The 27085-nt window shown below is 45.4% G+C and overlaps 1 protein-coding gene across 1 annotated transcript in view; it reads right to left on the bottom strand.

Annotated features, from left to right (window-relative positions):
- Positions 1–27085, bottom strand: part of CACNA2D2 (calcium voltage-gated channel auxiliary subunit alpha2delta 2) — a 1052991-nt gene that overhangs the window by 142991 nt on the left and 882915 nt on the right. Inside the window, exons 9-10 of the mRNA XM_060240024.1 lie at positions 24169–24219; positions 23740–23839 (exon numbers count right to left, since the gene is read on the bottom strand). Of these exons, the coding sequence (XP_060096007.1) occupies positions 23740–23839; positions 24169–24219 (151 nt within the window). The remainder of the gene's footprint in view (positions 1–23739; positions 23840–24168; positions 24220–27085) is intronic.

Here is a 27085-nt window from a genome sequence, read left to right as displayed (position 1 = left end):
CTTTAATGGAATGATGTGATCTTTTCCCTCAGTGTGTGACTGCAAACTGAATGAATTTGTTGAGAGAGAAAGCTGTGATTACCTGAACACCCCTAGGCATGTTTTCTGCAGGACATTCCAGTGCCTTATCACAAGGTCACAGGCCCAGTAAAGTGAATACCCTGTGCAGAGCTCCTGTAAGAAGAAGACTGACTTTTTTATTTAGAGAGTTTGGTCAGGGGGGTGAAGCGAGAAAGCATTTTTGCTTATGGCTTAGTTTGCTGGAAATATGGAACATTCATTTAGGAGGCAGTGATCCAGCAAAAGTAACAAGGCTAGATGCGTTAATTAGCACAGGCATGTTCCTTGCCAGACAGCAGGCACATGATACAGAGAATGATGGAACTCTTCATTTTGTTTGCACTATGTCTTTCTTGTGGCTCAGTGAGAAAGAGGGTTGCGAAACTTTTCTCAGTGAGGAAGAGGAGCAAGAGAAGTAATTTGAGCAATAGCTTACAGTGCTCGAGATCAGCTCTCAAATAGTAAACAATAACAATGATTAGACCTTGATGTTTATGAGCACTGCCTTCCCAGACTGGAAATAAACCCTTAATGCCAGAGGGGCCAACATCAGGGACAAGAGCACCTTGAACTCTACCTTAGTAGACTGCACTGAAAAGAAGTTAAGGCATCTCACTAGATTAGCTACCAGTTCATTGCTCCTGGAGTCACTCACTATGGTTAAGATGGCCATCTCCTGGCATGGATAGAGATGTTTTAACCCTTGGAAATAGCTTCTTAGCTGTGCCTATCAATGTCTGTGCAAGATCAATCCAAATCTGCATTCATCTGGTTGTGGTACTAATTGGTCAAGATGGCCAAAAGGAGCCCCAAATCATAGTACCTATTCATTCAGTCATCTACACACCTTGCACTACATCACAGTGTCTATTTTTCCTTTCCTTCCCGTTAGTAAGACCTTTAGTACCTTATTTATTACCTCTTATCATTTGGCAGATATGGAATATAGATTTGTTATATAATATTTATTTATTCGATTCATATCCCGCCCTCCCCACCGAGGCGGGCTCAGGGCGGCTTACAACATAAAATCTAAAACAATAAAATTAATAAATATTAAAAAGCATATATAATAATTTACATTAATTAAAACAGTGAAACAAGAAACAAACAGTCTGACAGTTCAGTGCTATTCTCACAGCCTTTCTTCGCAGTTTTTAATACCAGTTAGTTATATGCCAACCGGAAGAGGACCGTCTTACAGGCCTTGCAGAACTGCCCAAGGTTCCACAAGGCCCTCACCTCCTGCGGTAGCTGGTTCCACCAGCAGGGGGCTGTTATTGAAAAGGCCCTATCCCTGGTTGACTTCAAACGGGCCCCCTTCAGCCCGGGAATTATTAGTAGATTTTGGGAACCAGATCTGAGTACTCTCTGGGGAACATGTGGGGAGAGACAGTCCCTAAAGTAGGTAGGTCCTAGGCCATATAGGGCTTTAAAGGTAATAACCAGCACCTCGTAACGAACCCGGTATATTATTGGCAGCCAATGCAGTCCCGGGAGCCCCGGCTGAATGCGCTCCCACCTAGGAAGCCCTAATAACAGCCGGGCAGCGGCGTTCTGCACTAGCTGAAACTTCTGGGTTTGGCACAGGGGCAGCCCCATGTAGTCCAACCTTGAGGTGACTGTTGCATGGATCACATTGCCAGGTTGCTGTGCTCCAAGAAAGGGGCCAACTGCCTCGCCCACCTAAGATGAAAAAATGCGGACTTAGCAGTGGCTGCTATCTGGGCCTCCATTGTCAGGGCAGGCTCCAGTAGTAGCCTCAAGCTCCTGACCCTGCGCGCCACTGTCAGTGGCGCACCGTCAAAGGTTGGTAGGGGAATTTCCCTTCCCAGACCACGTCGACCCAAGCAAAGGACCTCTGTCTTCGCTGGATTTAGTTTCAATCTACTCAGCCTGAGCCATCCAGCCACGGCTTGCAACGCCAGGTCCAGATTTTCTAGGACACAGTCAGGCCAGCCGTCCATCAGTAGATAGAGCTGGGTGTCATCAGCGTACTGGTGACAGCCCAACCCATACCTCCGGGCAATCTGGGCAAGGGGGCGCATGTAGATGTTGAACAACATTGGGGAAAGAACCGCCCCCGAGGTACCTCGCAGTCAAGCGTGTGTCTCTGGGAAAGTTCACCCCCAATAGCCACCCTTTGTCCCCGACCATCAAGGAAAGAGGAAAGCCATTGTAAGGCCAACTCCTGAATCCCTGCGTCGGCTGCTGGTAGATTATGCCCAATTAAATATTTCATTAAATGATTATATTTCTGCATCTAAATCGACAGAACTAAGAAACAGCTATTTTGTAATTGCAACTGTCCTGATACTTCCTGTGTATTGAGCAACTTTCACATCAGATTTCCTAAACTCTGTTCAGAATTTGTACATGCGTGTGTGTATGAACAGCCAGTGCCAGTGTTGGGGCTTCTAGCACCCCAGGCAAGTGGCACACGCCACCCCACAGCCCCTGCTCAGCCCAGGAGGGTGGGGGCGCCATGTGCCACACTCAGCCCCCTCCAGATGCAGAAGGGGCTGGGCATGGCATGTGGTGCATTTACTCAGCTCGGGGGCATTTGGAGCGGCTCCAAATGCCTCCAAGCTGAACAAATGAGCTACATGTGGTACATTTGCTCAGCTCAGAGGTGTTCAGAGCAGATCCAAACACCTCTGAACTGCACTGTGTGTCCTGGTCATCCCCCTCCAGACTTGGAGGGGGCTGGACGGAGGGGGGCATGCAGTGTGTTTGCTTGGCTCGGAGGCATTTGGAACAGCTCCGAACACCTCTGAGCTACATCGCAAGCCCTGCTCAACCACCTCTGGATCTGGAAGGGGCTGGGTGGGGCATGTGGTGCATTTGCTCGAGTTGGAAGTGTTCAGAGCAAGTTTGGGCAGAGACAGAGAGCAGTGGAGATGGCTCAAGTGGGGATGAGGAGGTAGCACCTGCCCCCTGCAGCCAGGTGGTGCCCTAGGTGGCTGCCTACCTGGCCTCCCATGCACCATCCCTGTGAACAGCACAAGGCTAGGCTGAAGATAAAGGCCGCAACACAGTTTTGAAACAAACTGTCCTGTACCATCCTGATACATGCTTGAATATCTCCATGTAGTTAGCCTTTTCTTTTACCCCTCCCCAAATGGTGTTATGAGAGAAGGGATAATGGACCTGAAACAGCAAACATAGTTGGAGCCAAAGAGGCTGGCAGAGACTGACAAAGATGCCAACAAGGACCAAGGCAGACCTGGGTGCACCTGCATTTTGGAGTGAGGGGGAAGGGCAAAAGAGATGAAGAAAGAGCAGAGAAAGGCAAGAGATGCTGTGATGTCATCAGCCCTACAAAAGAAGGGGATAAAAACAGGCCAGACAGAGTACTGTTTTCCATCATCAACAGCACTCTCCTGTTGAGCAGCCTGTTCAGGCAGTCCTTGCATGCAACTAGGTCTGGCTGACCTAACTGTGGGATGAGCATGATGTATGAATGAGATTACCTTATGGTATATGTATGTTTTCAATTAAGTTTTATTGGATTTTAAGATTTTTTTTTGTCTGGGACTTCAGACTGAGGTACCCCACAGGGCTCAGTACTGGGTCCAATGCTTTTTAACTTGTTCATTAATGATTTGAAGTTGGGAGTAAGCAGTGAAGTGGCTAAGTTTGCGGATGACACTAAATTGTACAGGGAGGTGAGAACCAGGGAGGATTGTGAGGCACTCCAAAGGGATCTGTTTAGGATGGGTGAGTGAGTGTGTCATGCCTCTGCTGCCCCCTGGGGGGGTTTCCTGGTGGCCAGCCCTTCCGGCGGGCCTCATCGCCAGCTGTGGAGGTCTCAGAATAGAAGGAGGTCGGGTTGCTTCACCCTTCTGACACTCCTTTCCCCGGCTCAATGTTGGAGGCTCCCTTAGTCTCTCTCTCTCTGCTGGGCAGCCTGCCCATCTCATTTGCCTCTCTTCCTCCTCGACCTCTCAGCCTGACTTCCTTTTATTCCTTTGTGCCACACCCCTTCCTCCCCGCTCCCTCCCCAGGCTGGCCCCGTGCCTCTTCAAAAGCTCTGACGCCGGACATGGCGTTCTGGGGCAGTTCCCATGTCTGGCCTTCGTGCTGGCCCTCGGGTGGGCAGGGCTGCAAAGACAGGGTTCGGGGCAGGCCTTGATGGCTTGTCGCGGGCTGGCTCCGGCTCTTCTCTGGCAGCCAGCCGGCTTCTCCCATGTCGGGTGGCTGTGGAGTCTGGCGCGGCCGCCACTTGGCCCTCCAGGCTCCTTGGAACGTGTTGGGGTGAGTAGGGGTGCCACGCTGGCTTGTGGTGGGGTCAGCGCAGGGTTTGGCCAGGGGGGTGGCCATGGGGGGAGCAACCCCAGCTGGGGGGGGGGGCGGCCACAGAGGGATGACCCCCCCCTCAGCCAAGTCCCGAGGTGGGACAGGATGTCAATGTGGCAAATGAGGTTCAATGTGGCCAAGTGCAAAGTAATGCACATTGGAGCCAAAAATTTTAAATATAAATACATGCTGATGGGGTCCAAACTGGCAGAGACTGACCAAGAGAGAGATCTTGGGGTCATGGTAGATAACTCACTGAAAATGTTGAGACAATGCACAATTGCAATAAAAAAGGCCAACACTATGCTGGGGATTATTAGGAAGAGAATTGAAAACAAATTCCCAGTATCATAATCCCCCTGTATAAATCAATGGTGTGGCATCATTTGGAGTACTGTGCACAATTCTGGTCACCACACCTCAAAAAAAATATTATAGCACTAGAAAAAGTCCAGAAAAGGGCAACTAGAATGATTAAAGGGTTGGAACACTTCCCCTATAAAGAAAGATTAAAACACTTGGGGCTCTTTAGATAAGAGAAACGTTGACTGAGGGGTGACATGATCGATGTTTACAAGATTATGCATGTGATAGAGAAGGTAGAGAAAGAAGTACTTTTCTCCCTTTCTCACAATAAAAGAACTTGTGGACACTCAGACCGATTCCCCACTAGCCTTGTCCCAGTCGCACACTCCTCGGCAGGGCTTCCATCTGGTTTTGTACAAGCTGTCCTGGGGCTGCAATTTGCTCTGCCTCTTTCATGCAGCAAGCAGGATCCTCTAAAAACTGGTTTCCACTTGCTGCATGAAGAGGCGGAGTGAGTTGCAGCCCTGGAGCAGCTTGTGCAAAATCGGATGGAAGCCCCATGGAGAAGAGGAGTGTGAGACCAAGACAAGGCTAGTGGGGAATCGGTCTCAATGAAACTGCTGAGCAGTTGAATTAGAACAGATAAAAGGAAGTACTTCTTCACCCAAAGGGTGATTAACACATGGAATTCACTGCCACAGAAGGTGGTGGCAGCTACAAGCATAGATGGCTTCAAGAGGGGATAGAATAAACATATGGAGCAGAGGTCCATCAGTGGCTATTAGCCACAGCATATTGTTGGAACTCTCTGTCTGGGGCAGTGATGCTCTGTATTCTTTGTGCTGGGGGATGCAACAGTGGGAGGGCTTCTAGCGTCCTGGCTCCACTGGTGGACCTCCTGATGGTATCTGGGTTTTTTTGGCCACTGTGTGTTGGACTGGATGGGCCATTGGCCTGATCCAACATGGCTTCTCTTTTGTTCTTATGACTGTCTACTGCTGGATACAAACCCTGTAGGCCCAGAACCCTGCTCTACGGTACATTCAGTCCTTAGGTATGAGGTCAAAGGGCCCCAGGCACAATTTGGCACCTGACACATTCAAGCCAGAGGCTTCCGCTTTCAGTTTCTCCACTGGCTTTCTAGCTTCTCATAGTCTTTAAAGCCCTTTATACCAGGAGCGTCAAACTCATTTGTTATGAGAGCTGGATAAGACATAAATGAGAACTTGTCAGGCTGAGCCATGTGTGTCATAAAATGTAATTCCAGGTAGTGAAGATGAAAATTTATAAAGGACATAGACAAACACAAAGATTTTTTAAAAACTTAAAACATTTGCACTCTTGCAATATTTTGTCTCTCTAATAGTCTCTGATAACTGACACCTCTTGCTCTGAATTACTGCATCAAAATCTGGAGACAATATCTGTGCTGAGTATGCTATTCAGCAGTGCCGGATTTAGGACAAATGAGGCCCTGTGCTGATTAAGTTATGAGAACCCTTACTTGAGCCATGCAGGAAGTAGGCCCGGCATGCCTACACAGGCAGTCCAGCATACATGCTCAGAAACTTTAGTAGTAGTTAAAATATTACATGTTACCTGATCAATCATTATTTTAACAAGTTTTGGGAGTTTTATGGCTAAATTCAGGTCTAGACTGTATGGGCTATAGGTCAGATATGTACATTACAACAAACTTGAAAGCTATTATATATTAATCAAAGCCTCAACCCGCCCAACACTGTCTTACACAGGTCACATGATAAAATAGTCAAACTTGATGAAAAGAGAACAGACAGGACAATCATTATAGTCAACATCATGTAATTAAATCTAAACATTATGTAACATTTTAACCTTTGAAGACTGACAAAATTTTTAATCTTAAACTTCATTGAAAATAACAATCTTAAATCATACAGTGATGATTGATGAAAAGGTTTATTGTTTACACAAAACAGTCAGATAATCAAATTGCCATGTTTGTGTATTACCCTGTTAAGGCTATTTGCACATTTGTGGTAGGTAATTTAATGTCAAAACAGCTTCCTTCGAACTATCCTGACTGCAAACTCATCAATGATTTCATAAAAATCAATGTCACAGTTTATCATTCTCTATACAGAGAATACTCAGACCAGACAGCCGCTCTTGTGACATTGTTGAACGAAGGTTACTTTTGATCCTTTTCAGCCTGGAAAATGATCTCTCTCCAGAACAGTTAGTTACCATCAAACGCAGGAACAATCTGAAAATAGTTTCCACATTTGGAAAAGCATCCTGGATTTTTTTCCTGTTTTATTATCTGGTACATGTCTTGGTGGCTGAAACTTTCTTTTTGTGCATGAGCCTGTTTGACATACAAGTGGAAAGTCAAGAGTTATCAACAAAACGGAGATCAACATCCTTTGGATATTCTTGTTCTAGTCTCTTGACACCATGGAGAATTTGTTCCCTCATTGCTTGCAGATCAGTTAAAAATGAAAAATTGTCAGCAACACTCCTATACACAGTAACTCTTCTCTCTAAATTTGAGTGAAGAGCATCAATTACAGGGATAAATGAATGTATCCTAAACTTATTTCTGGAATTTCATCCAAGGCTTCAGTTGCACTGCCATCATTGTGTTGTCATTTTCGCACTCTATGCCTTCTTTGGAGAGTTTTGTACTCTACATCAGGTAGAGTAGTTTTTACTTGCTCCTCAATTTCATCAAAATTTTCCTGTGTGCTGGAAACAAATTGCAGAAGTGAACTGTATAGGTTTGCACATGTGGTCAACGAAATCTGTGCACTTTAAAGGGCATTCCTTACTTTGTGAAACTGCTCAAGGAAACCTGTCCATAGAAGCATGAACACAAATTCAGATCCTTCCATTTTCTGCAAAAGATTTCGAACCTGTTGTCTAGTATCACCCTTTTTAGTGCCATCATCATGGATGTGACTGAGTGCTTCAACAATGTGAGCATAACTTTCACTGATGGCCAGGGGCGTAGCTAGGGCTTTCGGGGCCCGGGGCCCAAGATTTATGTGGGCCCCCCTACGTGTGTGCACGCCGCTGGAAACAGGAAGTGACGTCACTTCCGGTGACGTCATGCCACCGCCGGAAACAGGAAGTGACATCACTTCCTGTGACATCATCCCCCCCGCGCCACCTGCCGGAAACGGGAAGTGACATCACTTCCTGTGACATCATTCCCCCCCGCACCACCTGCCGGAAGCAGGAAGTGACATCACTTCCTGTGGCATCACTTCCCCCAAATGACATCATTTCCCCCAAATGCCACTGCCGGAAACAGGAAGTGACTTCACAGCACTTCCTGTGACGTCCCCAAAAATCCCCCAAATATCACCGCCGGAAACAATTTTGTTCTCAAATCCTGAATATACTTCATCAGTATATGGGATAAGGCACTTTCTCAACTGTGCTGCATAATGCAGCCTATTTATTTTGTCCTGTTTGCTCTGTTGGCTCTATCTGCGCCACCTTCATCACTTTCGGGGTGTGGATCCCCCAGTGGGGTGGGCTCCCGACTCCCTCCGCCGGCTGTTTCTGATAGCCCTGCGCCCCCTCTTTCATTTGATATGTGTCCCGTGCGGGTGCCACCCTCCCGCCGGGAGATGCCGCAAAATGAGCCCCCTTGAGGCTTATGGCGGCAGGGCTCGGGGGAAGCGAGCTAGACTGCTGTTCTTTTGAGGGGTTATAGAGTGTTTCGAGCCCGTCCCTGTGGCATCGGTCCCATCGTTGTGGGACCCAGGGGGGCGGCGCAGCGACCCAGCGAAGCAGCCTGTCACTAATAACACAGGTCAAGATGCAGGACAGGAACCCGGAAGTGACCGACAGGCTGCTTCAGCGGGCCGCTGCGCCGCCCCCCTGGGTCCCACAACGATGGGACCGATGCCACAGGGACGGGCTCGAAACACTCTATAACCCCTCAAAAGAACAGCAGTCTAGCTCGCTTCCCCCGAGCCCTGCCGCCATAAGCCTCAAGGGGGCTCATTTTGCGGCATCTCCCGGCGGGAGGGTGGCACCCACACGGGACACATATCAAATGAAAAAGGGGGCGCAGGGCTATCAGAAACAGCCAGCGGAGGGAGTCGGGAGCCCACCCCACTGGGGGATCCACACCCCGAAAGTGATGAAGGTGGCACAGATAGAGCCAACAGAGCAAACAGGACAAAATAAATAGGCTGCATTATGCAGCACAGTTGAGAAAGTGCCTTATCCCATATACTGATGAAGTAAATATAGGATCTGAGATCAAAATTGCACCAGAAGACACAAACACAAAGCTCCCTTACACTGAATCAGTGCTTGGGTCCACCAAAGTCAGTATTGTCTACTCCAGGGGTGGCCAGAGTTGCTTAACAAAAGAGCAACACAGAATAAAGGTCAGATGTTTGAGAGCCGCAAGACATGAACATCGGATATTTGAGAGCCCCGGAAGGAAGGAAGGAAGGAAGGAAGGAAGGAAGGAAGGAAGGAAGGAAGGAAGGAAGGAAGGAAGGAAGGAAGGGAGGGAGGGAGGAGGGAGGGTGGAAGGAGGGAGGGAGGGAAGGAAGGAAGGGAGGAGGGAGGGAGGGAAGGAAGGGAGGAGGGAGGGAGGGAAGGAAGGGAGGAGGGAGGGAGGGAAGGAAGGAAGAAGGAAGGAAGGAAGGAAGGAGGAGGGAGGGAGGGAGGGAAGGAAGGGAGGAGGGAAGGAGGGAAGGAAGGAAGAAAGGAAGAAAGGAAGGAGGGAGGGAAGGAAGGGAGGAGGGAAGGAAGAAAGGAGGGAAGGAAGGAGAGAGGGAGGGAAGGAAGGAGGGAAGGAGGAAGAAAGGAAGGAGGGAGGGAAGGAAGGGAGGAGGGAGGGAAGGAGGGAAGGAAGGAAGGAAGGAAGGAAGGAAAGAAGGAGGGAGGGAGGGAAGGAAGGGAGGAGGGAGGGAAGGAAGGAGGGAGGGAGGAAGGAAGGAGGGAGGGAGGGAAGGAAGGAAGGAAGGAAGGAAGGAGGGAGGGAGGGAAGGAGGGAGGGAGGGAAGGAAGGAAGGAGGGAGGGAGGGAAGGAAGGGAGGAGGGAGGGAGGGAAGGAGGGAGGAAGGAAGAAAGGAAGGGGGGAGGGAGGAAGGAGGGAGGGAGGGAAGGAAGGGAGGAGGGAGGGAGGGAGGGAAGGAGGGAAGGAAGGAAGAAAGGAAGGAAGGAGGGAGGGAGGGAGGGAAGGAAGGGAGGAGGGAGGGAGGGAAGGAGGGAAGGAAGGAAGAAAGGAAGGAGGGAGGGAGGAAGGAAGGGAGGAGGGAAGGAAGAAAGGAAGGAAGGAGGGAGGGAAGGAAGGCCGCCTCCCCCCGCCAGCCGCCCCCCCCCGCTTTCGGCACCCTCCCTCCCTGCCTGCCCTCCTTACCTGCTTCCAGGGCGGCGGAGAGTCCGGCGGCGAGTCCGGCGGCGGTGAGGCGGCGAGTCTGGCGGCGAGGCCGCTGGAGGGCCTCCAGCGACCAGCACCGGCTTCTCTGACGCCCTCCCTGGCCTCCGCCTGCACTGGAGGCCCGCGCGCGGGGCCCTGCGGCGGTCGCGGAGCCGGGGAAGCGTCGGAGAGGCCGGCACTGGTCGCTGGAGGCCCTCCAGCGACCAGCGCCGGCCTCTCCGCCGCTTCTCCGGCCTCCGCCACCGCCGCCGGGCCCCGCGCGCGGGCGGGGAAGGCGGCGAGTGCAGCCGGATTCTGAGGGGCCCCTTGGCATTGCCAAGGGGCCCCCCAGACCTGGGGCGACCCGCCACCCCTCCCCCCCTCCCCACGCCACTGCTGATGGCTATCGTAGCTCAGGAATGGGCCTCCCATCTTGTGTCAGATAAATGTTGCAAAACTTCTGACTCTGGTGGCAAGAAGTTTTTCAGCACTGCCCACTGTCTCGTAGATGCAGAGAAAAAGCAATGAAGTTCATTTAGCATGGCAAAGAAATTCACTGCATCCAGGCAAGAGTCAACTGCAGCTCTTCCAACCAGATTTAGGGAATGTCCAGCACAGGGAATAAATTTTGCAAACGTATTCTTTTCTAGAATTTTCTGTTGAACGCCATTATACTTTCCAGTCATGTTAGCTGCATTGTCATATGATTGACCCCTGCATTTACTGAAATCAATTTCAAGTTCTTCAAAGAAGTTCAGTATCAGTTCAGCCACTCCTTGACCCGTGTGATTCTTCAGTTCAATAAATGCCAAAAATCATTCAACTGGTATTCCATCAAGGGGAGAAACATATCTAACAATTACAGTGACTTGATCAACATTGGAAGCATCAGGTGTTGAATTGACTGATACACTGAAACACCCTGCTTCTTTGATATCTTTCACTATTTCTTCAAGAGCTTTTTTAGCCATTAGCTGGGTAACTTCTTCACATATGGTCTTGGATAGGTATGATGGATGGCCAAATCCCTTATTTCCATACTGGTTTATGTGGGCACTTAAGAAGGGATCAAATTTGGCAATCAATTCCAGCAAACCGAGAAAGTTTCCATTTTTTGGAGAGCCGATGGTTTCATCATCTCCTCTAAAAGCCAATCCACATTCTGCCAACAGACAAATCACTGCCATCACTTGTTGAAGTACATGCCTCCAGTATTCCTGTTCTGCTTTGATTTGCTCATCAAGCTTTGTTGCAAGTGTCTGACCACGTTTTCTTGTTAAGTACGTCAACATAGAGTCCATATGACTTCTTGAATTTTCATGGATCTTAATAATTTGAGGATGAGACCAGTTTTCAAATCCTGAAGAAGCTAGAGCTGTAGTTGAAGAAACATTCTTAGATAATTTTGAGAAAAGTTTGCACACAAAATAGACTTTTCCTTTTGTTGGGGAATATACTAGCCATTCCCAAACATAGGTTTCTCCATTTATTTTAGTGGAAAAGAATAAACTTCTTGAGCAAGAACGAGTTTGGTTTTCGTAGGTTCTCTTCGAAGTTGTGAAAGGTCCATCCCAGTGTTGACATTACAAAGGACCTTTCTCTATCCAGTATGAAATTTCTTTGTTTTCTAATATTGTTGGAATTCATAGCTCATCTAAGCGGAGGTCCTGTTCGATTCACGTCACGTAAACAGCATGTTTTCACCCACTGATAGAACGTACCGTATGCACAACTTTCCAACACACATACATAACTCATTGTACGCTATTGTAATCGGGGTGATCTACTTGAATTTTTCAGATATAATGAATTTGTGTAGACCACAGAAAATGTCGGTGTAGAAGTTAGCAGATTTGTGACTGCCTGTGTCTGCCTCTGCCAGTTCACTTGATGAGGACTAGTTTAACACAGCCAACACCACACTGTGCTCTTAAACTATATACAAGGTTTATTATATACATATATACAGCTCTTCATCATAATGCTCTGCCAAACAATCAAATAATAGTGAGAGGATAGTTGGTACAGCATAGTTCTAGTTTTATACATTTGCTGTTAATTGCTGCACCAATGAGGAAACAGTGCTGAGTCATTCTGAGTCGTTCTGCACTCCTCACCTGGTTACATCATCCATCTGGTCAGAACCAGTTCATCTGCCAGATCATCTTTAGTCCATCTACTTGACAGCTATTTGACAGCAGCTGTCAGATTAGTTGCATTGCCTCATGCCTTACTAGGCATTATTTCCTATGCCAACAGAAAATCCATGTGCATATACAAACACTGCATGGACCTGCACACACACATACAGAACAGAATACACACACACACAAATAGAGAGAGGGAGAGAGAGGAAGATAGAGGAGAGAGGCACACACACACCTGTTCGAGAAAACCACTCGAAAACTGTTGCTGTCCATGGCACATAACTGGAAGCGTTCACATGCACATGTGCTCACAGGCACACATACTCTCCCTGACCCTACCACCAAATGACATCGCCACTCACACTAGGCAACAGGAAAACATTACACATGGTGGACTGCATTTATGAATTGAATGCTGCTAGTCGCTAAACTTGAGATTTTCACCAATACAACAATATTTTTAATATGTTATATTGTGTAAAATTTTATGCTAAATCGTTTAATGTCTTTTCTGATATTGAATGACGAGCTTTTCTTGCTAAAAACTGCTATTGTTTTCACCATTTGCTATCAAGTTACGCATATGGAGCAGCTTTTAAATTTGTTATATCTGAAAAGTTTAAGTAGATCAACCTGATTTTAGGTTACTAATATGTGCAAAAGCTTATGCTGAATCAATGGAGATATATTTTAATGCAACCTAATTTTGATTTATTGACATTTATTACAGAAAACTCATGGTCAATGCTTTGAGCCTAAGACCCAGAGGAAAACATGAAATGGCTGGACATTGTGAGATTTTGTACATAAATTGCTTCTTGTGCTGGTCAAGAACATGTGAACACACCATGATACAGACTGAGGGTTATGTGTTTGTCTGCAAAACAACAGTCTTCCCCAGAGAAATAACTACAACTCCTATGAGACAGTGCAAGAATACAGAGAGAGCAATGTATAGTGGTCAATATCAGACTACAAAGGAAATGTGCAAAGGAAATGTGCTGGGTGAATTTGGTCTGAACACACACACTCAGCCTAATCCATCTGGCTGGCTTGTTGTCATTCCTCATCTAAATAATTCACATTGCTTTCCTACTGAGAAAGTCTGGATCATTAAGGCGTGAATACAGAGAAATGGGAGAGGCAACCCAGGAGAGCCCTGTCATAACAAGTCAACAAAACACACACACACACTCTTTTGCAGGCCTGAAAGCAACCCTCCGGGGGCCTGATCCAGCCCTCAGGCTGCAAGTGACACCCCTGCTTTATACCTTTGTCTTGTACCTCTTTGTCATAGCCCAATAAAGTGTTGTTTATGAATCTCCATTCCCACCATTCTCTGAACAGACTGGACTTTTTGTCACTGGGCTTTCTTTTTCATCTACAATTTTCCAGTACTGCTTTTTACCTGCCAGTTAAAAACCCAGCATGCTTCTGGTGCAAGGTAAGCCAATCAATAACCATCATAATAGTAATGCAGGAAATGCTCATCATGAAACTTTCTTCAGCAGGCAGAGGAGAAGCTAAGAGCTACCTTCCTCTTCCCTGTAGCTGTCAATGCTTGTACAAAATGATCTTAAAAAGAAGTGAAAGAACCTTGTTTCATGCATATAACTAGATATCTATCTAGCCAAATATCCCTGCCAGGGTAATGAGAACATTGATCAGTAACTGGTTTGCAAAAAGTACAGCAACCATTTGGAGAGCTTCAGTCTTTTTATAAAAACACAAACAAGAACATGTAAATACATATGTACTTGAAAGGTGCATTTAGGCAAACACCAGTGGTCAGAAACTAAGAATGCAAGGATTCTGTCTGATGGCTGGGGAAGGATGAAGATAGAGTGTCACAGCTGAGCAGTGCATAGTACAGAATAATTTGTTCTTGCCTCTGTAGTTGTTCTTGCCCCTGTAAGTAGCCACCTTGAGCTACAGGAAAAGGCAGAATATACAGACCTCATTCTGGGCAGGAGCTCACAGGAGTGGAGTTCTGGAACCTCTAAATTTATTGTGTTGTTTCTTTCTCTCCCTCCCCCCATACCTGTTTCATTCTGGGCTCCATTGTTCAAACCCCTTGTAAGAATTTTGCTGATTTGACAAACTTTCTAATATTTTCCCCCACAAAAAAATGGGAAAATAACCAAAACATATAAAGCAGACAGATGGAAAGCTTCATCATGCCACTGTGGCCACACAGGATAAAGTGATTTTAAAAGATGGGAGTAAGGTTTTATTATGACAATTATAATCCAAGAAGTATTTTAAGATATGCTGAGCTGATATAATTTAGTACACCTTCCAGTGAAGTCAGAGGTGTGTGGCATATGCAAATGAGTTATGCTAATGAGCTCTGGCACCTCTTTTTCTACAGAATGACCCCCATATACTACAGTTTTTGGCCCACCGCCTAACTGACATAGGAGTGCATGGGGTAACCTTGAAGTGGCTTACTTCATTTTTCCAAGGTCAGAGCCAGAGGATGGCGCTGGGAGAGAAGGTGTGAGCTAGGCAACCTTTACTGTGTAGAATTCTCCAGGAGGCAATCCTCTATCTGTTATTTAACATCTACATGTGCCCCCTCACCCAACTGGTGTGGAGGTTTGGGCTGGGTTATTACCAGTATGCTGATGACACCCAGCTATATCTGTTTATGGGCAGCCAGCTGGATTCCACCCATGCAAATACAGCTGAGGGTCTGGAGGCTATGGTGGGATGGTTGAAGCAGAACTGGCTGAGGTGGAATCTGACTAAGACAGGGGTTCTGTGGCTGGGGGTGGGGTGGGACTCAGGGTTGGGGTGCCACTTCTCAGCTCTTGACAGTATGCCTATGACACCAGTACCAACTGTCAACTGATTCTGGATGCTTCCTTATTAGTGGAGGCCCAGATCGCAAATGTTGTCAGACTGGTGTTCTTCCAGCTACACCAGGTCAGGCAACTGCCCCACTACTTGTCTTGTCCTGCTTTAGCCACTATAATCAGTCACTTCCAGACTGAACTACTGTAACTCACTCTACATGAGGCTACCCCTGAATCTGACCTGGAAACTCCAGCTGATCCTGAATGCAGCAGTGCAAGTGTGCAGGGACATCCATCTTATGCTTCATGAACTGCACTGGCTTCCAGTGAAGTACTGGATCAGGTTCAGGATTACAGTACTAACCTTTAAGGCCCAATACAATAAGGACACCACAAATCTTTGGGACCACCTCTCCTGGTATACCTCTGAAGGGTGCTCTGGTCTGCTGATAAGAACCTGCTGGAGGTTCCTGGCCTGAGAGACATCCAGCTGTCCATGGCCAGGGCCAGAGTTTTTTTTTCCAGCCCTGGCCCCAGCCTGGTGGAATTCTCTGCCGAGTAACATCCATGCCCTGTGGGACTTAATGCAGTTCTGCAGGACTTGTGAGCCAGAGATTTTCAGCCAGCTTTATCGCCATATGATTGGTATTATTATATTTCATGATTTTAACCTTTTATTGTATTTTTATGAGTATTTTGATGTACACTGCCTTGAGCCCTGCCCTAAGGGGGAGGGTGGTTTAAAATTGAATGAAATAAGTAAATAAAAAATAATAATAAATAAATTAAATGAACAGTAAAAGTTCTAGAAGTAGTTACTCCTGCTTCTCTTTACTTGAAGTTCCTAGCCCTTTAGTCCTGCCAGCCTTGTCACTCATGCATGCAGGCCTTGTTGTGTTCCTTTGATCTGTCCCCCAGAGAATTAGGATTTTATTTTGGAATAATCTGAGTCGTTGATGTGATATTATTTGACAGTTGATGTGCCACTTCTGCTGAGCAGAATCCTAGGGAAGCTTGAACTTTGCATTGGCATTCTTCTGTAATATTAGCTCATGAAGGAAATGATCCATGGGAAGGAGAGCAGAAGCAGCTCATTGTGGGCTGAAAAGCTGGGAATGTGAACAGATAAATAAGGAGCCAAATAAGGAGCTGCATCAACAGATGTTGCTTTCTGCTGATCCATCCAGTCAGACTTTCTCTGGGCCTACCCAATTCTCTTCAGAACAATAGGGCAAAAAAACAGCATTTTGGTCTCAGGAGGCACGTTGCCTGACAAATGAAGCAAACCCCTGCCCCCCCCCCCCCGCCCCTCAAGCAAACACTTTTGCTTGGGATGGCCCCAGCTGTTTGGCTGCTTTGTGTAGATACCATGACCAGTGTCCTGCTTCTCCAAGGTTCTGCAAATAAGGCTGCAGTAAGACATGTGTAATTTTGAACCCATTTTTTTCAGATGTCTTCTCTCCAGGAGACGCCAGTTTGCAGAAGCTGGGTGTGCACAAGACTGGCACCTGTGATAGCACAAATCCCACTTTCCCAATCTCCCTGGAGCAAGTTTTTAACTTTAAAAAAGTATGTTTTTTTTTTACAGTCATGCATCAAATGAACATTTAATTAAAAAACCCACCGAAGTATTCTTTTATTGTTTAAAAACCAGGCAGGCAGCCTACAGAACATGGGGGAAGGGCATGACTGAATACTAATCAATCATTTAAATTGTTAGTAATATAAAGATTACCACAAATACAACGGTGGGGGAAAGCTGTGATCTCCTTGCTGGAGGAAGTGATGTAACTTTTTTAGGTACAGTAGATACAGTGCTCTGTTAACTGGCCAGCTAGCTACCATTATCTCATCCTGAGCAGGCAGTCATGGAGATTGCCAGCTTTGTGAGCAGTACCCATAGTGGAATGGCTTGCTTCCTGCCCCAGGCACCAATCAGGTGTGTGGTGGGCAGGGATTTGAAGGTTCAGAACTTGTATGTGGCATGTGGCATTCATGGACACCATTAGCACCACTGCCAAGCAAATGGTTGTCATGGAGACCATGAAATCCTGCGCTGTTCCCAACAAAGTCGTCTCAACATGGATATTGAAGTCTCCCAAAACAACCAGACTAGGAGTCTTCAAACACCATCCCTGAGACCACCTCTTCCAGCTAAGGCAGGGAAACAGATGGGCAGCAGGGTGGATGCTGCACCAACAGAATTTCAATCCTGTCTTGCAGTCTCAGTGTTAGCTATGGACTCTTCAAACCAGAAATAGGCAGGGCTTTTTTTGGAGCAGGAACCCACAGGAATGCAGTTCTGGCTGGCTTGGCATCAAGGGGTGTGGCCTAATATGTAAATGAGTTCCTGCTAGGCTTTTTCTGCCAAAAAAGTCCTGGAAATAGGACATTGAACTAAGGAGACAGAATCCTGATAGGCTACATCAAAACCTCCTTCCTGCCCTGTAGTCTTATCCTGATGTATCACTGAATATCCTGGGGGGGCGGGGGCGGGGGGAGGGAACATAGTTGGGAAAAGTTAACTTCTCCCCCCTCTCCAAGACATATCTCAGTGATAGATGCCAGGTCAACTTTCTCATCCAGAATTAAATCCTGGATGGTTGCATTCTTGCCTGTGACTGACCTGCCATTTAAAAACAAAATATTATATAGTCCAAAGGAATGCTGATAGGTTACCAGCATATACAGTAAAAACATGTTCTTTATCACAGTTTAGCCTGATCTTCTCCCAAGGAACTCAGGGTTCCATGTGTGGGCCTCATGACAAACTTATGAGGCTGTGATAGGACAGTGAACTGTTCAAGGTCTCCAGGTAAGCTTCATGGCTGAACAGCAAATTGAGCCTCAAACTCTCCGTCCATTATATCATACACAGGCTTTTCTAGTTTCATTTGGTCTGGCTTTGTATGATGGATATATTTCTCAATGTATCCATAAAGGGTCATAGTGATGATGAGGATGTGAGAGAGAGAAAAAAAATTGTGTGACTCTTGGGCCCTTAGAATTCTTGGAAAGACCTGTGAATTTTGATCTATTTATTACAACAGTGGGCAGAAAGTGGGTATATTAAGGGTCTCCTAAATGTTTTGGAGGGAGAGGAAATCCATATTTTTGCAAACTAGGCAGTATCATTTATGGGTTAAAGTATAGTACCTTATTTGCACCAAGAATTACAAGGAATGCACTCTGCTAATTTTTCATATTTCAGTCTACATGTCATTTGCTTGTGAAACCAAAATTATTTTGAGCCTATTGTCTAACATTACTGCAGGTCCATCAAGAAGCATGACCTCTGTTGCTAGATAACCAAATTGACAATCTGCCTCTCTGCCAAAGTCTTCCCTTCTCTTTCCTTGCCATCATCTCCTCAGCGTTCACTACAATGAACATCTCTCATGAACAGAGTAGTCCGTCAAAGCTGGCATGGGGGAAATGGCAGTAGAAGGATGTAATTTATTTCTTGCAGGTGTGTTTTGTCATTTGCAATCGATCAAAGGCAGAGAACAGTCTGGAGTGCAGGAAAAAGAAAAGTGACAGAAATGGTAAATTCGGCTGCAGGAATTGCATGAAGCAGAGGCCACTACCTCTGCCAGCCGTCTCCCTTTTCTTTCCCATTATACAAAGACATAAATAAAGCAAAATAAAGATCACACTTATTTTCACAGGGCTGATGTGGCATTTTGGTTTGAGATGCTTTCAGAACTCATTTTCTAGAGAAGCGATTATTTACTCCTGGAGGCTGTTAAGTGTTAAGAACAGGCATTGGAGCTCCACATAAACCCCAGAGATCAGCGTTGCTGATTATGCAGTTCACCTATTAGTAAAACGTCTCCCTCGCTCCTGAGTTGTTGGCCATTCTGCCCTTTTCTGCCCCCTTCTCAGCACTATTACACCTTTTGATGAACTACACAGACTGAATGGAAGAAAATCTGAGCAAATGTCACATGCAGTGAATGTTGGTACTGGCAAGCCATCATGAGGGAGAATGAACTAAAAGAGCAACCTGACTAGGGAAACAACGGGCTCTCAACAATTTGGAATCTTCATCTATTTGTTCCATAATGCCAAAATACATGACTATTAACAAATACTGTATTTGTTAACTATTAACAGACTGTATACTGTACATCAGTCCTTGGTGTCTTTCTGTGTGGGGCATTTACTTCAACCAAATATTTTCAATTTATTCAGGAATGACAGGATCAGAAGGTTTTATAGTATGTGTTATACAGAAAAGACAAATACAGTCAAATATGGTTCAGTTGATACATTTAGTTGGATTGACTGTCTTGATAAAGTATGGTGGTAGGTATTCCTCAGGCTAAAGGGACTTAAAAGACTGCTACATTATTAGGTAAACAAAGCTAGATTCTTTGTGAACAAATGGAGTGAGATCTGAAATAGAACGTACATCTGAATAGTTTCCTACAGCTATGTTAAAAGTACAAAGCAATGACCAAAAGTCAAAATAGGTTTGATAATCAAATCAAGGTGTCATTGGAAGATGTCACTGAGCCATCAAGGAAAAACTGGCTATGGACTTGTGGCCATCTGGATGCTGAAAAGTTAATCAGTCTGCCTAGCATGCATCACTGATATGTTCTCCTTGAACACGAGCTATGGAGAAAATATTAGGGAGAATCTTCTTTTCCAAATGTCTCTCCAGATTTTGGGATTCCATATCAGAAATATTTGTGGAGCTGAACTCATTAATTGCAGAATCTGGGTTTCTTCCAGAATTCTACTTCTGGAATGTACAAAAAGAGGTTTACAAAAAAGCAATAAAGCAATAAAATTTAAAAAAAAGTCTGTTCAAAAAGTAAATCTGTATGCCAATTTCTTTTTAGTTGCTTTAAAAAATAAATATACATGCAAAAATAATGAGGCGCTCTGAGCCTCTATGGGGGAATGGGCGGAATATAAATAAACTAATAATAATAATAATAGAAACATGGTCAAAGTTAAGCCCTGAAATGATAATACTTTCAGCAAACAAAAGGATAATTTTAGATGGTTCTTTTTGTTTTATATTGCAAAACAGCACATTTGTGTTTCTCCATAGAAGAGGACTCCAACCTTTTTTAACTTGCAGGTAGATTTGGAATTCTGACATAGCATGGTGGGTGCAGTCACAAAATGGCTGCCATAGCTTCCCTTCAATGACACCATGAAGATTCTTGTTCTGTGGTGGCATTTGCTGCCCAAACAATGTTTTTAAAAATCTGTATGGCCAATCAAATCTCCAGTGGCTGATCAGAAGCTTTCCTGGGGAAAAAGCCTCTGGTCATGCTCACTTTCTAAAAACACTTGGTGGGCACTAGGAAAGGTAGAATGTGGACACCATGTTGGGGAACTCTGCTCAGCAGCGTAAAAACACAAAAACAACACCCTCCTAAAACTACTGGGCACTGGAAAAAATATTCTGCATTTGCTTATCTCAAAGAGGGTTTGTTTTGAAAGTCTGTTTTTTTCTGTTGTACAACAGTACTCTGCTGGACTTCTCTAAGAAGGCAAGGGGAAACTGTTTCTTTAATTTTAAAAATATAAACTTTTCAAAAATGAAACCTTTCTGTAGCAGGGAATCATTATCAATGTCCCAAAATTCCCATTTCTTTTGGAACCATGGCAGTGGAAGAAATCTGCTTTTCTATAGTAAATACCAACCATGTGAACACAAGATGATTTCTCCAAATGAGAAGCAGAGAAGGGAGAAGCTGAAATAGCACTTTTGCTCAGATACAAATGTCCTGACAATCCAAAACCATATTTGGAACAATGGTGTACTGCAGCAGTGTCAAAGCATATCCCTCCTTTGATTATCTGGCAGCCCCCCCCCCCAACATGGTGATACTGCTAGGTTTGCCAATCCCCAGGTCCCAGCAGGGGTTCTGCTTTCCCAGGCTCCTTCCTGCCCCCAGTCAGCTGGCCGGCGGGAGGAAGCCCCGCCCCCAGAGGACCATGTGCCTTTGGAGACTTCAGTCTCCGATTGAAAGGCTTCCTCTTGGGATGGTGTGTCTGTGTTACTTTGAAGAAGTTGGGAGCAACTCGTGAGTAGAGACGCCAAGCCATCGCTTCAGAGTTGCCAGAAACGGGGTGGGGAGGGGAGGGAAACGTCTGCTGAGCACTTCATTATTCCCTATGTGGAGATTGATTCTCACAGGGTATAATGGGGAATTGATCTGGAGGTTTCAGGGGCTCTGGGAGAGCTGTTTTTTGAGGTAGAGGCACCAAATTTTCAGTATAGTATTTAATGCCTCTCCCCAAATTACCCCCCAAGGTTCAAAACGATTGGACCAGGGGGTCCAATTCTATGAGCCCCAAAAGAAGATTCCCCTATCCTTCATTATTTCCTATGGAAGGAAGACATTTAAAAAGATGTGCTGTCCCTTTAAATGTGATGGCCAGAACTCCCTTGGAGTTCAATTATGCTTGTCACACCCTTGTTCCTGGCTCCTCCCCCAATGTCTCCTGGCTCCACCCCCAAAGTCTCCTGGCTCCACCCCCAAAGTCCCCAGATATTTCTTGAAATATCCTAGACCCACATCAGTCTGGCTTTTGCCCGGGCCATGGGACGGAGACAATGCTGGTCGCCTTAGTGGATGATCTCCAGCAACAACTGGATCAAGGCGGGTCAGCAGTACTGTTGTTGTTGGACCTGTTGGTGGTGTTCGACATGGTTGACCATCAGTTGCTGGTTCACCGCCTCGCTGACGCGGGGATTCAGGGGTTGGCCTTGCAATGGCTTTCCTCCTTTCTCTGTGGTCAGGGACAAAGTGTGGCAGTCGGGGTATGATTGTCCCAGAGGCCCTCGCTTAATTGTGGGGTGCCTCAAGGGGCAGTGCTTTCCCCGATGCTGTTTAATATCTATATGCGCCCCCTTGCCCAGATTGTCAGGAGATTTGGACTGGGTTGCCACCAATATGCGGATGACACCCAGCTTTATCTGCTGATGGATGGCTGACCTGCCTCCACCCCAGAAAATTTGCCCTGGCGTTACAAGCTGTGGCAAAGTGGCTCAGGTTGAGTCGTCTGAAGCTGAATCCAACGAAGACAGAAGTCCTCTGTCTGAGTTGTGGTGGCCTGGGAAGGGAAATCCCTCTACTCTCTGATATCGGCGCCCAAAGTCAAGAGCTTGGGGGTGCTACTGGAGCCCACATTAGCTATGGAGACCCAGATAGCAGCTACTGCGAGATCTGCCTTTTTCCATCTTAGGTGGGCACGACAGCTGGCTCCCTTCCTAGAGCACAGTGACTTAGCAACAGTGATTCATGCAATGGTCACCTCGAGACTAGACTAATGTAATGCCCTCTACATGGGGCTGCCCATGTCCCAAATCTGGAAGCTGCAGCTGGTGCAGAATTTGGCAGCCAGGCTGCTGTTGGGTCTCTCTATTCGGGATCATATACATCCGGGGCCGCGGAGACTGCACTGGCTGCCAATAGTATTCCGGATCCATTACAAGGTGCTGGTTATTACCTTTAAAGCCCTATATGGCTGAGGACCTGTCTACCTTAGGGACCGTCTCTCCCCATATATTCCCCAGAGGGTACTCAGACCTGGATCACAAAATCTACTAGAAATTCCTGGGCTCAGGGAGGCGAGATTGAAGGCTACCAGAGAAAGAGCCTTCTCTGTTGCCGCCCCCCACTGATGGAACCAACTCCCAGATGATGTTCGAACCTTGCGGGACCTTGCCCAATGCCACAAGGCCTGAAAAACAACATTATTTCGAATGGCCTTCAACCAAAGTATATAGATGCCTAACATCATGGCATGGAATTTAGCACCAAAACTGTTGTTTTAAAATTGTATTAATAATTTAAATTGTAATTGTATAATTTTAACTGATATTATTGTAATTGTTCCTATTGTTTTACTGTTTTATTGTTGATACTCAATGTTGTTAGCCGCCCTGAGCCTGCTTCGGCAGGGAGGGCGGGATATAAATACAATAAACAAACAAACAAACAAACAAATAAATAAAATTGAATTGGACTTGGCAACCCTAGATACTGCACACAGGCATCTTTCCTGCCACATATGTCTCTTTTGCAGTAAAGAAATGGACTGCAATTAGAGACACTTAAAAGTACGGAACATAGAAATTACTGTGTAATAATGTCTTATAGACTTGTACACATAGCACTCAGCTCAGTTACACAGCTATTTAGCATCTAAGTGATCTGCAGTCACTTAGCACTGAGAGCACTGAGGTTAGTTGCCTATACAGACTATCTGCATAACTCCACAGTGTGACGGCTGGCAGTAAAGAAAGGTTACAGTATAATTAGTGCCACTCAATTTACCTCTTTCCTAAACAACAATATATACTGTTTGTTGCAATAACTTTTATATATTTATAACTAAGACAGAATGCATATAGTGAGGAACAAGCATAATGCAATAGGGGCCGAATCCTCCTCTTATAAGTAGAAACTATGATGAAGAGAAGATGCCCAGAATTCTGTTTTTTCCCTTTAATTCCAAAGTCTGTACCTTGAAAAATCAGAATTTTGGAATATGTTGTAGAAATCTGAATATCTTCTTATTTTACACCCCCCACCCCAATAATGAATTTCTCATTCCTACTATGTTTTCAGAAACTGGGTTAAGGAAGTAAGACTAAGACATGAGCAAAAGGGTTAGAAAGAGATAAGTATGAGAAGGAAGTGTATGTTGCAGGACACCACCTTTCCTTCCACCTCTACAGCCTATCTCTTGTTCTCCTTCTGTCTACAGACTGGATACTTACTGAAGCCACATTAACGTAGTCATCATCAGAGAGTGTGTCCAGCATGTCATACACGGATGTCTTCATTAGCTTCAGCGTCAGGCCACTAACACTGCCACTCCTGCCAAGGAAGAAAAGACACAGTTGTTGTTGCCAGGCCAGTTACTACAAGATCTGAGGGAGAAATCAAGTTCTCTCTATCACTACATCTTTTTCCTTTTGGAAATCTTTCCTTTGTTGTGATGGTGAGTACCGAGCACGGTAACATACATACAAATCAGTTCATGCCTTTGAAATGTAACTTTTCTACTGGGAGACAAAACTACATGATAAATTTGGGTCTTTGGACTGAACAGACAAACATGTCACTGAAAGTAGTTGACTATAGAAAAACAATAAAAAACAGATGGGAACAAGGTTTGCCACAGGCTTCTTGCTAGGGGCACTTACACATCCACAATGATCACCATGTCCTTTGGAGACGAAGCCCCTTGAATGTACCTGTGTGAAGCAAAGAAATGGATAAAGTCAGCAGAAAGCACCTAACAGCCTTCCTGGTCCCATTAGCATAATGACATTGCTACACCTCAGCATTATAAAATAGAGGGAAATAATAAATTACTTTCACTCACAGACCTTTAATGGCATAAAATAAATTACTTAGTTTGCTACACATTCACGATCAGTGAATGCCATGATTTTCTTCCTTGGACATCAAAATGCCTTGGGATGTTCAACTGAAAGAAGAGGTAGTTCTACACCATGGCTTAAATGCCCTTTCCCAGTGTGTTTTACCAACAGGCTTCTTCAGGGGAATCTGTTAGGCTTGCAGTGAAATACTGATTTTCTTTGTTTTCTCAACCTCTGCAAACAGTGCCCAGTGGATTCATGGAAATGATGGAAGTGTGTATGGAGAGGAGTGGTTTTAACTGATGGGCAACAAGGTCAGCTGTCACAGTCCCCAAACTAAGAGGCCCCCAACACACCATGACCCTACCCCTGACAGAGGGAGCAGCCAGCTTGGTGGCGGCAGCAGCTGCTCATATCTGCCCCCCATCTTGAACTTGGGCAGCTGGCTTTTGGTGGCAGCAGTGGCTCCTGCTGCCTGTTCCACACAGGGCAAGGGTTGCTGCTTGCTTGGATCTCAGTGGCAGGGAGTAGGCATGGTGGGATTCACAGCAGGGTGTGGTAATTATTCTGGGGCATCATCATGGATTTGGCCCATGGCCACAGCCTAGAAATCACAAGTACCATCTCAGTGTGTGTGGAGGAAAATAAATTTTGTTTAAACCGCACTAGTTGGTGACTAAATGTCTCCATAAACTGGGAAAAAAACACGGGAGCAAATTATGCAGAGAAAGAAGTATCTGAAGAATTCTTATGCTAATGCTTTCAATAGACACCTTGAAGGGTCAAAGCTTTATCACTGTAATTTGAAATTTTGGACCACTACTAAACATATTTCCAGAACAAAATCAATATGTGGCATATTAGAGCATACTGTTCTGCAGTACTGATAGAAGGGGATATTGTTAGATGCAATTTTTGAATAGTTACATATATAGAATGTATCTCAAATCATCCATAATGGCCCATTGTTCAAATAAACCAAGTAAGGGAGAAGAAGCCAGAGGGCACTGCCAGATTGCCTTGAAAGACAATGATGGGATGCAGAAGAACTCTGCAAACTAATAGTGACCTGCCGCTCAACATCGTGTCAGCTTAATGAGCTCTAAATGCTAAACTCTTCCATCATCACAATCCTTTTTTTAAAAAAGGAATGATGATTATGCTGACACAGGCGTATATATTAAGACTCTATTTACACCCCCCCCTGATGGTTTCAAAGGCCAAACCAGATTAGGATATTTTTAGCTATTTGAAGGGGGGGGGCACATTTCCTTCTGTAAACAATGACAAGAGTTTTTTAAAAAATCACCTCTCTTATTTTTCAAACAGCAAGCATAACATCTAGCTAAGTCTTTTTCATTTGAGTTATGGCACATGAAAGAATGGAGGTGAGCATATGGGGTCCCTCCTGGGACATATAGAGAAAAACTGACAGAACAGGATACATTGTTCTTATCATACCATGCTGGTTATCAGTCTATGTACCCATCTTTCCACATGCACACAAATGTAGTTAACGCCAAAAAGCTAGAGATTTGCTTTAGATTTATAAGCTCAGTGTGTGTGTGTGTATTGCATTTAATGAAAAAATAGAAACAGCAGAAATGCTGGCAGGGGGAACAGTTTGGGAATTGCATTTCATCCCTGCCAAATCTCCCTTTCCAAGAGCCATTGTGGTCTCAGGATTTTGAGCACCCTCCCCCATTTTTCTTTAACTGATGCTTAGTTGCTCTTGACATTCTGCCCCTTCTGGAGCAGACCTCTCATGTTTGTTCTTGAGATTCTCCCCCCCCCCTTTTGTTAATTTATATAGTCATTTCCCCTGCATTCCCTGGGGTGTCTTGAGTGTTTCAAGGCTTATTGGCTGGTGGTTGTATTTTGGAATACATAGCAGAAATCTGCATTTGATTATTTGAGTACTGGAATACTTGTTGGCCAAAGTCCACAGCTACAGCATAGCAAATGGGAATTGTACAGACAAGAAAGGCTTACATAGGGTGTTTTCGCACTGACCTTAATCGGCAGCGACGTCCCTCTTCACCGCGCAGGATCTGCGTGGATTTCACACCAATTGCTGCGGAGCACCCGGAAGAGCCGCAAAGTCCCGCGGCTTTTGCGGCGCAAATGGAAACCGCCAAAAAACCAGTTTCCATTTGTGCCGCAAAAGCCGCGGGACTTTGCGGCTCTTCCAGGTGCTCCACAGCAATTGGTGCGAAATCTGTGCAGATCCTGCGCGGTGAAGAGGGATGTCGCTGCCGATTAAGGTCAGTGCGAAAACGCTCATAGAGTTGCCTATTGAAAGTGAACATCTTTCTTGTGTAAGGATGACTTCAGAATTGCACAGTTGACTTGGGAGTCCTAGCGACTCATGGGGTTCTGGAATGTGAGCAATGTCTTCAGAAGCAAATGCAAACATTTCCAATATTTACAGCTGATTGTACTGTGAGCATCTGATGACAAATGCATGGAAAAATATGTGATACAGCTTTATCACCAAATGGATTTATTTGTTTATTTAAATATTTATATCCCATTTGTCTTTGTGCTGTCTTGAGTCGCAGAAAATAAGGCAGGATAGAAATTTCTCAAAGGAAAGAAAATAAATGATTGAGTCTGAGGCTGGAAGCTACCCTAATTCTCAATGGGGCATTTGTTCTGTCTTGCCTTGCCTTGTGCAATTAAATAATTGTGTGCAACACTTCCAAGGCTTTCTTCAGATCAGAACTTCTGTATCTCT

The sequence above is a fragment of the Heteronotia binoei genome, chromosome 5, assembly GCF_032191835.1.
Source record: "Heteronotia binoei isolate CCM8104 ecotype False Entrance Well chromosome 5, APGP_CSIRO_Hbin_v1, whole genome shotgun sequence".
Classification (NCBI taxonomy): Eukaryota; Metazoa; Chordata; class Lepidosauria; order Squamata; family Gekkonidae; genus Heteronotia; species Heteronotia binoei.
This window is presented reverse-complemented; position numbering and strand designations above follow the sequence as displayed.